Consider the following 12,546-nt stretch of genomic DNA (forward strand, 5'->3'; position numbering starts at 1 on the left):
GAAGCTCAAGGTCTTGAGGATTCTCAGAGGACCCTCTGCTAACTCAGCTCCCAGTGAGAACGTGCTTTTATATTTAATATTGAAGCAATTCTGAATTTTTAAAGATATAATATAGGTATATTCTGTATCATATGGATGGTCACTATGAGATTCTAGTGCTTAAGAAGGTGTTTATGTTATTATCAAGTTAACCCCAAGCAGTACTATTTTAATATTTGTGAAATAACTTGAAAACGCCAAAGCTGTTTTTAATATATAATTTCTTTATTCATGGAAAATTGGAGGCAACACAGCATCTAAGACACCACAAAAAAAATCAAGGTTTTTGGTAGTTCAAACAGAAAATTGGTGGAAGAATTGAAAAATAGCTAAGACACACTGGACTCCCAAATCCTGCACCTTAATAGTGAGTGCCATGCTTTGATTTCATGAGGCAATATAGTTGTAACAGAACAGCATCATCTGAGATATTAAATTAATGCACTTATTTCCATTTTATTTTGCAATTGTTAACAATGTTTATAGAGCTTTGTGGATTTTTAAAGCTGTATAAAACTGTGTATACAGAATTTTTAACACTGTTCTGTTTGTTCACTTTTAAATCCATATTTTAATAAAACTTTAGGGCCCTAGAGAATGTTTTTTCTCCTTTACTATATGTGGTACTTACATTATCAAAGTTTGAGATGCATAAGAGTGAAAAACACCATGCTTGGAAACAGACTGGTCTTCTGTGAAAGAAAAGCAGAAACAACCACGCTTTCTGGCATGCTGGCTTCATAAAAATGCCAGTTTAGCAAAATGAACGTACTGCCAAGAATGTGAACATAGCTGGTCATACTCCTCAGTGAGGCTCTCTCACCTGTTTCTCCCTTCACTTTATTTACTCCTGTATCTATCAACTCCTCTTGGACCTATTTTGATTCTCCACTGTTTTCTTTCTTTCTCCCTTGACTTTTGTGTAGTTTTAATCTTTTGCCTCAGCTGCAGTTACAGATCAGAAGACTTTTACAAAGAGAAGAGACAGGATCAAATAAAACAGCAGTCTTGTAAATGCTTGGAGCACAGTAATGGCTCAGAATAGAGTCAGTCACTTTTCCTGGAGATAACTTACTTTAAAGATTAGGCAGCCACAGTTTAGAAAGTTTTAGCCTATTTAATGTCACAAATTCAGTTAAAGGCAGAAGTAGTTCCAGATCACACTAATTTTTCACATTAGAAAAAAACACTCTGGGGTAACTGATAAGTTTATGAAGATTAAGATTTTCCTATAGTTTCTGTGCTACTTCAATAATCTATTTTTTGACTGTCCTTGATGTGAAGTACAATTTCGTTTTCTATTTTAAGATATTCTCATCTGCTGTCCTGCCCTTGGACATTCCTTGTAGGTTTGAAGCATCCTCCAGAAGACAACTATGGATTTATCCATTGACATTCCAACCTTATTATTCAGCCTATTTCATTTTGAAAATTTCCCACACCGTATGCTTGCTTCAACATGCCCCTAACGCAGTGGATTCTCTGTTTAATTTACATCTCTCAGTCCAATGCACAAGGTTTTGAAAGTGGTTTGACTATTTCTTCAATTCACTGTGGAAAAACCAAGTATTGCAGCCTAAAATACAGATGTTTGGTTACCAGACAGAAGCATGAGAGCAAAAAGCCTACATTCTCAAATATCTAGTTCACTGCAAAAACAACACCAGGTGCCATAGCAGAATCCTAGCTAATTACAGAGGGGAAAATGTAGCAAGCGACTTAAAGGGTATCCCAACCAATGGGCTGGAGCTGGGACACTTTAACCATTCCAATAATTAGGTTTCCTCAGTAGGATTACTCAAATTTCTATGAAGAAAGTAAAAGAGAATATGACGTGTGTGTGTGTGTGTGTGTGTGTGTGAGAGAGAGAGAGAGAGAGAGAGAAATCCAGTTTTCAAAGCCAGAGGGCTTAGCATAATACGCTCAGGGCTCAGACTGCATCCTGTAGGTAAGTGGGAGTCACTGACAATTTTAATGCCAGAAATGACATGACAGAATTTTGTTGTACAAAGGGCACTTTGGCAGCAATAGAGAAGGTAGATTGTGAGGTGTGAGGCAGCGGGTAAGAAGACGAGTTTGGAAGAAAATCCAATCGCTCAGATGATCTTAAGCAAGTCAATGTCAACGGTATTGAGAGAACAATAAAAAGACAGGTCTTGGTTATAGTCTAGAGGTGAGAGTGAGGAAGAGGAAAGAGAAAAACGGAACATTACTCCCAAGTTTCTAATTAGAAGGCTGGCTGGCTGGTGGTGTTTCTAAATAAACGGAGAAGAGGAGTACGAGCCAAGAAAGTTAGAGCAAGGACATTCACTCTGATAGCCACAGTTTTCTCAAGCAACGAGGAGGCAGGGCATCTTCTAAAAGAGGAGAGCGTTTATGTAGGAGAGATAGAGAGAATAGTCAAACTCTGGAAAAGTCACTAATGAAAATGAAAAAGAAACCTGGCCAAGGAATAGTCAAAATTTCGAGCAGTGTAAACATCTTAGGTGAGCATGAATTTGTGGTAAAATGAATCTGCACAGTTGTGGAAACATGTAGTGACATAAATCTGCACTGTCCGCTGTATGATTTTCTTTTTCTCCAAACAATGCTCAGCGATGTAGGATCTATCAATAAAGGCATGGACTACGGACTGATATAGAATTGCAAGTTTCAATATCCAGTTCGATGGGAATGTAAGGCAATGATGGAGATGAGAGCTCTGTGAGAGGTAAGTTATAAGGTTAACCACAGGGTCCAGGATGAATAAAGAGAAGCAACCAGAGGGAAAAGGATAGTCTTCAAGGGAGTTAAGGTTGAAAAACTACAGGTATCAAGAAAATTGGATTTCAGTTTAATAAAATGAGAGAATAATAAAGCTGGGAAGCACAGGAGGTACTGAGCTGGATCTGTGCTCTTCAATATGGTAGCCACCAGTCATATGGGACCATTTACATTTACATTAACTAAAATTAAAAAATTGTTCTTCAGGGCTGAGCATGGTAGCTCATACCTGTAATCCCAGTACTTTGGGAGGCCAAGATGGGTGGATCACTTGAGGTCAGGAGTTCAAGACCAGCCTGGCCAACATGGTGAAACCTAGTCTCTACCAAAAATACAAAAATTAGCCAGGCATGGTGGCAGGTGCCTGTTATCTCAGCTACTCTGGAGGCTGAGGCAGGAGAATCTCTTGAATCCAGGAAGCGGAGGCTGCAGTGAGCTGAGACCTCACCACTGCACTCCAGGCTGGGCAACAGAGCGAGACTCCGTCTCAAACAACAACAGAAACTGTTCCTCAGTCATGCTGAATTGCAATCGCACATTCTCAGCTCACTGCAACCTCCACCCCTGGGTTCAAGCAATCCTCCTTGCTCAGCCTCCCAAGTAGCTGGGACTACAGGCATGTGCCACTATGCCCAGCTAACTTTTACTTTATTTTTTTATATTCATTTATTTATTTTTTTGGTAGAGATGCGATATTGCCATGTTGCCCAGGCTGGTCCTGAACTGCTGGACTAAAACGATCTGCCCACCTCTGCCTCCCAAAGTACTGTCATTATAGGTGTGAGCCACTGCACCCAGTCACACTCGCCGTATTTTAAGTGATCAGTAGACACATACGGCTAGTACTGTCCATGTTTGGTAGAGCAGATACAACAATGCAGAAAGATCCAGTGTGACAGGAGACAATGCCCAGTTCTAGGACATGCTCAGGAGTGTGGCTACTGAATGAAGAACACGGAGAGAAAAGCTGTCGGCGAAGGGGCCATCACGCAGCCAGGAAGGTGGAGTACGGGACAGGTTTTCCACAGAGATGATGAATTCAGCCAGGATGGTGGCTAAAGTTCTGATGGGGAAGATACGAATTAGACATGATAATCCTCCGTGGCTGTATTAACAGAAGGTGTGACCAGGTAGATGAACACCCCCACATTGTTGGGAGCGGTGACGTGCCTCCTGGTAGTTCATCCTAAACCCTTCATGCCTCACCACAGCGTCCCTTGCTCATGTTACATGCCTGACTGACTCAGTCAAGGCTCTGTCACAGATTCCACTTAAACATCTCCTGGTTCAAAATTCACCTCTTCTAAAATTATATCAAATTGCTTCTGCCAACTCAGTACTATTGGATGGAAGAAGAACTTACTGAATTAATTCTATATAGCCAAGTTGACTACGTAACTGAAAACAATGCATCAATGGGCAGAGGTACAGCTTCACAGAGGAGATTTACAGAGATTATCCTATCACAAAGTAGTCTTTTAAGGAAGAAAGAACATAGGTAGATTGATTAGTGTACGTCTGCTGTGTTTATAAACACATTTGACACAATATAGGACTTACCCTGAAGTATTTCCGATCCATTTAGGAGGAATGAATATCATGTGAAATGTGCTATAACTAGTTACATTGGCTATTCGTAGCTTAGAATGTCACACAAAACAATTTCCAGTGGCATCAGAGCTGGTTGTCACCACCACAACCTCTCCTCCCTTTTGGGAGTTGGCAGCTGTAAGCTAGGAGCCCACAGTCATCCTTCCCCAGTGGCTAATTCACAAGTCAGCACAAGTTCTCCAGTTCTCTCCCCGCTACGCCTGGCAATTACCAGTAATACCTTAACGAGGAAAGGTTTACCTGCTGAAAAGGTTGTTAACACCTTGTTTGGATAAATAGGTGAAAAGCTTTCTCTTTGTACCTTAATCACTATAAGCCGACACAAGCTCTGTCCCTCTCCTTTCCTTTTGCCATTGCCAGTCTCTCTGAACTTCGTCCATTCATGTTAATATCTGCAATTCGATTTCCACTGGCTCTGAAGAACTAAGAAGGAGCTGGGTGCTGTGCTTCCATTTTTCATTTTTCATGAACTATACATCTTTAGTCTGTTGGTTCTGCTAGGTTGTATAGTTATCTGTGTGAAATAGGCTCTTCCATAGCAATATGCAGTAGCAAATTCCCTTTGACAAGCCACAGCAAGCTGAATTGAGCCATGACATATACCATTAAATAGCTTCCAGTGGGGCAAACATCCTCTTCTTAAGGTAGCATATGCTTTCCCTGGGCTTCAACATGATAATATGTCCTCATGTGAATAAGGAAATTACTTCTATCATTTGTGAAAAGTTTCAGAGAGGTATGGAGTTAATCTTTAACAAATTATATTTTAAAGGGATATAAACTCTACCACACTTTCTTCCTCCTTAGATTTAGTATAACCTGTTTCAAAAAAAAGTTTAGCACTGAATTACAGGTCAATTTTAGAATGTCTTCTTCATTATCTAATCTTTCCCTCATGAGAATCTCATAACAATTCTTTTAGAATGCTTATTTTACATGTCACACAATAATAATCGTAGAAACTATTCTATCAAGATAGTCTTTCATGTTCTTTCCCATTGCCTTTGCCTGAAGCCACTCCAAATTCTGACATTACTCTTAACGTTTTCAGGACGGATGCTTTTGGAGCTTTCAGCAAAAGTAGTATATTATCAGCATACATTAGATAACTTGTGAACCTCCTTATGAATATTCTTCAGATGCCCATGGGAAATGTGTGAATTTCTAGCTTCAATGTCGTCTGAAGAGTAACATCAGAAATGGGCATCACCCTGACTTCCCTCCCCTTATTGCTTATTTCCTCAGCAATAAGGCAGGGAAAGGGAGATTGTAAACCATTTATTTAAACCATATAAATGGGTTGAAAATAAATTGTGCTATCTGCTCTATTTGTCCCCAAAGCCAAATTTACCTAACACATAATACAAGTAGTCTCATTCAATTGCATCGAAGGACTTTTTGGCATCTAATAAAATTATTGCTATTGGTTCTGGTTTTCTCTTTGTATTCCCGACGAGCTGCATTCATCTGTGCAGATTATCTGATGCTTCTCTCTCAGGCATCAAGCCTTCTTGGATAAGGGTCTATTAGATTTGTGATTATTTGGTCATGTAGCAGGTGTGCAGGTAGCTATTATTTTCTACCTACCCACACTGTATGAAAGACTATTTCTCACAGTACTGCTAAGGGAATAATACACAATCTGAGTATAAGGTTATAGTAATATACATAATAAGATAAGGAACTGCAGGACACCTTGATTTCCAACCACAGGTATTATCTGATGCTTAAAAAAGTTCAGTACAAACCATTTAAATGCATTACACTTATTCATAGTCTATTTCTGAAACTAGAGGCTGTTCAGCTTGCAGATGGCAGGGAGAAGTTAATGTGTTGATAAACACCCTAAATTCTTATGAAGCCAAGTAACTGAGCACCACAGAACGTAATACGAATTACTCTTTGCTTTACAATCGACACTGCAAGTCAGCTCCAAATTTCCACTCCTCAGCTCAACATCTGCAAGGAAAAGGAAGGCAGAGAACACCTCCACTGGAGGTTTCTGGGTATCGAAATCATAAGACACAATTCTTTAGAACATGCCCTAAAATAGTTCAAAGGTATGTTGTTTTGTTTGTTTGTTTGTTTGCAAGTATTGATTAATCCTTTCATGCCCTGGGAATAGGATATTACACAAAAGGGGAAAACTGAACAATGGAAAATAGGGATAAACTCAATTAATAATCTTGAGGGTTCATATAACCTACATGCTGCGAGACAGCATAGTATTGGGAAACGGGCCTGGGCCTTGGAGCCAGTTTTGATCTTGGCTTTATCCTATTTTAAAACTATGAAATATTAAGTTTAATGATTTATAATTAACCAAAGAGAAGAGAAGGGGAGGGAAAACATGCATCCTTTTTTACAAGTAATAATACATGAGGCCAAGAACGATGGCTCGCACCTATAATCCCAATACTTTAGGGTGCTGAGGTGGGAGGATCACTGGAGGCCAGCAGTTTGAAACCAGCCTGGGTAACATGGTGAGGTCACATCTCTACAGGAATAATAATAAAAAAATTAGCCAGGCATGGTAGCGTGGCCCTGTAGCCCACGCTTCTCAGGAGGCTGAGGCAAAAAGATCACTTGAGCCCAAGAAGTTGAGGCTGCAGCGAGCCATGATTACACCACTGCACTCCAGCCGGGTTGGGGCAGGGGGAGGAACTAAATTCCATTTGATCCAAAGTGGAAAAAAAAGGCTTAAATGAAAATGGCTCTGCTGTCTTTGCAGGACTGGCCTGGGACCTGACCAGGAAAGGTTAACAAAGGTCAAACGAGAGCCCCACTGCATGGCCAGGAAGTGGTTTCTGAAGAAATGGGTGTGGAGGATTTATCTGGCAACTTCTCATTCATTCAGCTGTGGCGAAACTGAAATCCTGAGAGCTGTACCCGATACCCAGTGTGGAAGCCCCAGAGGCTGAAATGCCCGGAACACTGACCTTCTCCCCTGGGATAGGGAAGAGGAGGCCATGCAGAAAGACATGTTCTGAGAAATCAGTGATCCGAGAAAATAACGTTAAAAGACCACTTTTTTTCTATTTTTAGAACATTTTCTATAACTCAAAACTGCATTTGTATAAAAATTCACACACGGTCGCTAGAGAGCACACAATTTCCAGAAATGTCCTGGGTTTTTGTTACCTTCAATTTTCTAAGGATGCTTGCCAATCAATGGTCAAATGCAGACATTATGCAAGACTTCACTGTCTTTGGTAAAACTATTCTCGTTATTTTGTCTCCTCACAGTGTTAACTCTGATGTCCACTTTGTGCAGGGTCTGGTAGTACTAAGATGTCAGAAGAACATTAAGGCCGGATCTACAAAAGGCCAGTATTTCCAAACAGCAGTAATACCTCCTTGGCCCTCACCCTCACTTTACATATCTTTACAGTCTGTCTATACATGGGCTGTACCCATTACTTAGCAGTGTAGCCTTGACAAACTACAAACAGAGCTGAGCTTTCGTTTTCTCCTCCACAAAAGGGGGTTATAATACTTATGCCTGGATTTGTTTTAAACATCAATAAAGACAACATATGTAAAAAATATTCAATGCTCAATAAATATATTACCATTTCATTATAATTATTATGGTTTTTTATCATCTCATTTAAAAAATAATTTCAACTTTTTAGATTCAGAGGATACATGAACAGGTGTGTCACGTGGCCATACTGGATGATGCTGAGGTTTGAGAACAGATGATCCTGTCACCCAGCTAGTGAGCACAGTACCCAAAAGGTAGTTTTTCAGTCCACACCCGCTTTCCTCCCTCCGTGCTCTAGTAGTCACCTGTGTCTATTATTCCCTTCTTTATGTCCATGTGTTCTCGATGTTTAGCTCCCACTTATAAGTGAGAACATGCATTAATATTTAGTTTTCTGCTCCTGCATTAATTTGCTTAGGATAAAAGCCTCCAGCTGCATCCAGGTTGTCACAAAAGAAGATTTCGTTCTTTTTTTTTTATCACTGTGTAATATTCCACGAGGTATATGTACCACATTTTCTTTATTTAATCCACTGTTGATGGGTACTTAGGTTGATTCCACATCTTTGCTATTGTGAATATTACTCTGATGAACGCATGAGCGTATATGTCTTTTTTTGTAAGACTTATTTTCCTGTGGGTATATACCCACTAGCGGGATTGCTGGGTCAAATGGCAATTCTGTTTTCAGTTCTTTGAGAAAGCTCCAAACTGCTTTCCACAGAAGCTGAAGTAATTTACATTTCTACCAACAGGATGTATAAGCAGTTCCTCTCCTCCACAGCCTCACCAGCATCTGTTACTTTTTATTTTATTGACCTTTTAGTAACAGCCATTCTGACTGCTATTAAACATTGTCTCAGTGTAGTTTGGATGTGAACTTCTCTGATGATCAGTGATGAAGAACACTTTTTCATATGTGTGTCGGCCACTCGCAGGTCTTCTTTTGAGAAATGTCTGTTCATGTCCTTTGCCCTTTTTAATAGGGTTATTTGTTTTTTGCCTGCTGATTTAAGTTTCTTATAGACTCTGGATATTAGACCTTCGGTAGATGCATAATTTGCAAATATTTCTCCCATCCTGTAAGTTGTCCATTACTCTGTTGATAGTTGATTTTGCTGTGCAGAAGCTCTTTAGTTTAATTAGGTCCCACTTGTCCATATTTGGTTTTGATGCAATTACTTTTAATAAAATTACACACACACACACACACACACGCACACAAACACACAAGCATGTATTTTTCAGTAATCACAGGACAGTATAATTCAATAGTATACCAAATATTCAGATTAAGGTTCATCGCATTATATTGGGAAAATAATGACATTCGACAATGTACCATGTGCAAATTTACTCTGTGATTAATCTACGCAAAAAAAGCCTACTTTTAAAATCTATAGTGTCTGAAACAAACAAATAATGACAACTTAAAAAAAAAAATATCTTTTCCGCCATCATTGTTCTTCCATATTAACCCAATATACTTGATTTGGTCCAAGAGTTCTAGCTTTATTTTTATTTAATTTTTTTTTTTTTTTTAGTACAGAGTTTCACTCTTGTCACCCAGGCTAGAGTGCAATGGCAAGAATTAGGCTCACTGCAACCTCTGGCCTCCTGTAGTCAAGAGATTCTCCTGCCTCAGCCTCCCAAGTAACTGGGATTACAGGTGCCCGTCACCATGCCTGACTATTTTTTTTTTTTGCATTTTTAGTAGAGTCAGGGTTTTACCAGGCTGGCCAGGCTGGTCTCGAGCTTTTGACCTCAGGCGATCCACCTGCCTCAGCCTGCCAAAGTGCTGAGATTACAGGCATGAGCCACCTTGCCCGGCCTCTAGCTTTACTTTAAACATATCAGTTGGACATAAAGGAAAACAAATGATTAACAGACCGAAGGTACAGAAAAAAAAAAATTTCCTGAGACTTCCTGATATGAACCCAGTTACATACGCTTGCCAAACAAAAGATATTAATAAGCAAATAGTCTCTAGTTTAAATGCACAGAATGTAATGAACAATTCAAAAGTATTCAGCTTTAGCAGAATTTGTATTTCTATAATCACATAAAGTTGTTTTTTTTTTTTTTTTAAAAAAAGGCTAGTTTCCAAAGAGATGCAATCTTTTGAGATGTGCTGTATAATTTTTCTTAACAGTTGGAAAAATATGTTTGGACTCAAAGTGAAGTAATTTCTGGAGAGAATGTGTGATCCTAACTGAAGCTAAAAGCCTAAGTACATATAAAGAAATGTATACAGAGTTCCCAGGACATGTGTAAACACAGAGAGCCACTTAGTATATGGCAATCGGTTCTGGAAATCACATAATCCACTCTCATTAGGCATCTCCCTCTTGTGCATTAATATGTGACATCATATTCTCACAGAACGTTTTATAGCAAAGTGAAATAAAAAGCCCCTGTAGATTGTGACTGCAAGATAATCAGATTCTGCAGTGCTCATTATGCCTGCAATTATGTAACAGGATTCTCCAAACATAGTTCAGTATTACAGTTATTAATCACTGTGCTTTTGTCTCAAGTACTTGCTTTATAGCCTGCTGGATAGACTCCATAATTCTATAAGCTGAATGCCGGAAGTCAAACATGTGCATCTGAATCTTCTGTTCTAAAGGCCTTTCAACATAATTTACCCTTTCAATTTGTATTTGTGAATACAAAAAAAAAAAAAAAGCGGGGGAAATAAAGCTGGTGTCAAAAGAGTCACTGACCTTTGCAGTAAACAGAAGACAGTCTTTAACAGAAAACAACTTTGCAAATAAAAAACCTATTTTGCTAGAACTAGAAATAGTGCTACTTAAAAAGTTAGTCTCCAAATACTAATCAGTTGTGAGACAATCAATGACAAGAGTCGGTGGGAGGGGAAAAACCTGAATAAATCTGTAATTTGATACCGGGGGGATATGGTCAGAGCACCACAAATGTGCATTTTTAAAGGTTAAAAGCACTGTCATAGATAGAAAATACAGTTCTAAACATGTTATGCATAAAACCACATATTCTGATCAATTTAACTATAAAATGCCAAGCAAAGACAGCAGATTATATAGAACAGACACCATCTGCACCACCTTAAATCACTGCTACAGATATATTTCTAGGAAAAAAAATACACCTGAACAATTCTGAAGCCTAGATTCTAAGACGCTAAAGTATTAACTAAATAGGATTCCGCACAGACCCAGAAAAAGTAACTGTATAATTACTTAAATATTAACATGCGCTGAGTTCAGAAAAATAAATACAGTAACACATAACCATGGTTTACAAATTCATGTCACCATTTTCCTGTGCTCCACGATTTCTTCAGTTTCGCCACGTACATTGGGCCCCAGGCTTTGCCCTTGCCTGGAATCACTAAGAGCCCACATTCCTGGCCAGTGGGAGCAAACGTGAAGTCTCGCGAGCACGTCCTCGCTATTCCTTTAATGTCTGCGGGCACCATGTTGCTGTGGGAGCTTAAAATTTCACCGATCACATCTTGATTTTCTGCCTTGGAAAGTGTGCATGTGGAGTACACAAGTGTCCCTCCGGGACGTAAGGCCTTAATTGCAGACCTGTGTGCAATCAGAAAAGTGTAAAGATTAGTTAAGGACATTAAGGGGAAACGAGGGGTCTGAGAGCAAAGATTACCTATTTAAAACTAACCTTACTCTGATTTAGACTGCAATTACTTTGCATGTTTTCTAATCTTTTTATTTTTTTCTTTTTTTTTTTTGAGACAGACTCTAACTGTATCACCTAGGCTGATATGCAGTGGCACGATCTTGCCTCACTGCAACCTCCGCCTCCTAGGTTCAGGTGATTCTCTTGTCTCAGCCTCCCAAGTAGCTGGGATTACAGATGGCTGCCACCAGCCCTAGCTAATTTTTGTATTTTTTAGTAGAGACAGGGTTTTACCATGTTGGTCAGGCTGGTCTCGAACTCCTGACCTCAAGTGATAGCCCACCTCAGCATCTGAAAGTGCTGGGATTACAGGCATAAACCAGCGAGCCTGCCTCTGGTCTTAGACCTATTTATTTCTAATTTATCCCTGGATGATTTAGGAAGTGATCATCAGACCAATTAACATTGAAAAGATAGAGAGTAGGTTAGACCGGTTGATGTTTTGTTATTCAAAAAGTGGGAAAATGGGGATAGAGAACAGAATTCTCGAATTGATGGGAGTAAAAGTAAAAACAAAGCATTCATATGAAAGGATAAATAAGAAGTCACTGATTCCATCCTCCTATGTATTGCAATTTGGGCAACCAGGCAAAAAGTTGAAAGGTTTTTATCTAAGAAAATCAAATAAACTCTTTGGGAAGACTTCTAAGCCAGCCACTATGGGTTTTGGCCCCCAAATCAAAGATCTCTGCATTCTACCATGAAGAAAGCCTCCAGAGTAACAGTCAGCTCTTCAGAAAGTTGTATCACCAGGTAAAAGGTCTTGTCCTTAATATATGCCTCTAGTACTTTTATTATCTCTATTAAATAAAAATGAATAACCAAGGATCGCTAGATAATTAAGGATCAGAAATGCTTAAGAAATATGTAAGAGAAATAACAAAATAAACAATAATGACATAGGAAGAAACAGAAAATTCAGGGAACAAAAGAGAAATAGGATCCATTAAATGCAGATAGATCAG

The 12,546-nt window shown here is 39.2% G+C and overlaps 1 protein-coding gene across 3 annotated transcripts in view; it reads right to left on the reverse strand.

Moving 5' to 3' along the window:
* Positions 1-243: 243 nt before the first annotated feature.
* The window catches only part of NSUN3 (NOP2/Sun RNA methyltransferase 3), a 70,314-nt gene continuing 58,011 nt past the window's right edge, over positions 244-12,546 (reverse strand). For all 3 annotated transcript variants that reach the window (XM_035282815.3, XM_008986434.5, XM_035282814.3), the window contains one exon: positions 244-11,472. In XM_035282815.3, coding sequence (XP_035138706.2) covers positions 11,193-11,472 — 280 coding nt within the window. In that variant the 3' untranslated portion in view covers positions 244-11,192. The remainder of the gene's footprint in view (positions 11,473-12,546) is intronic.

This window comes from Callithrix jacchus, chromosome 21 (assembly GCF_049354715.1).
Source record: "Callithrix jacchus isolate 240 chromosome 21, calJac240_pri, whole genome shotgun sequence".
Lineage (NCBI taxonomy): Eukaryota > Metazoa > Chordata > Mammalia > Primates > Cebidae > Callithrix > Callithrix jacchus.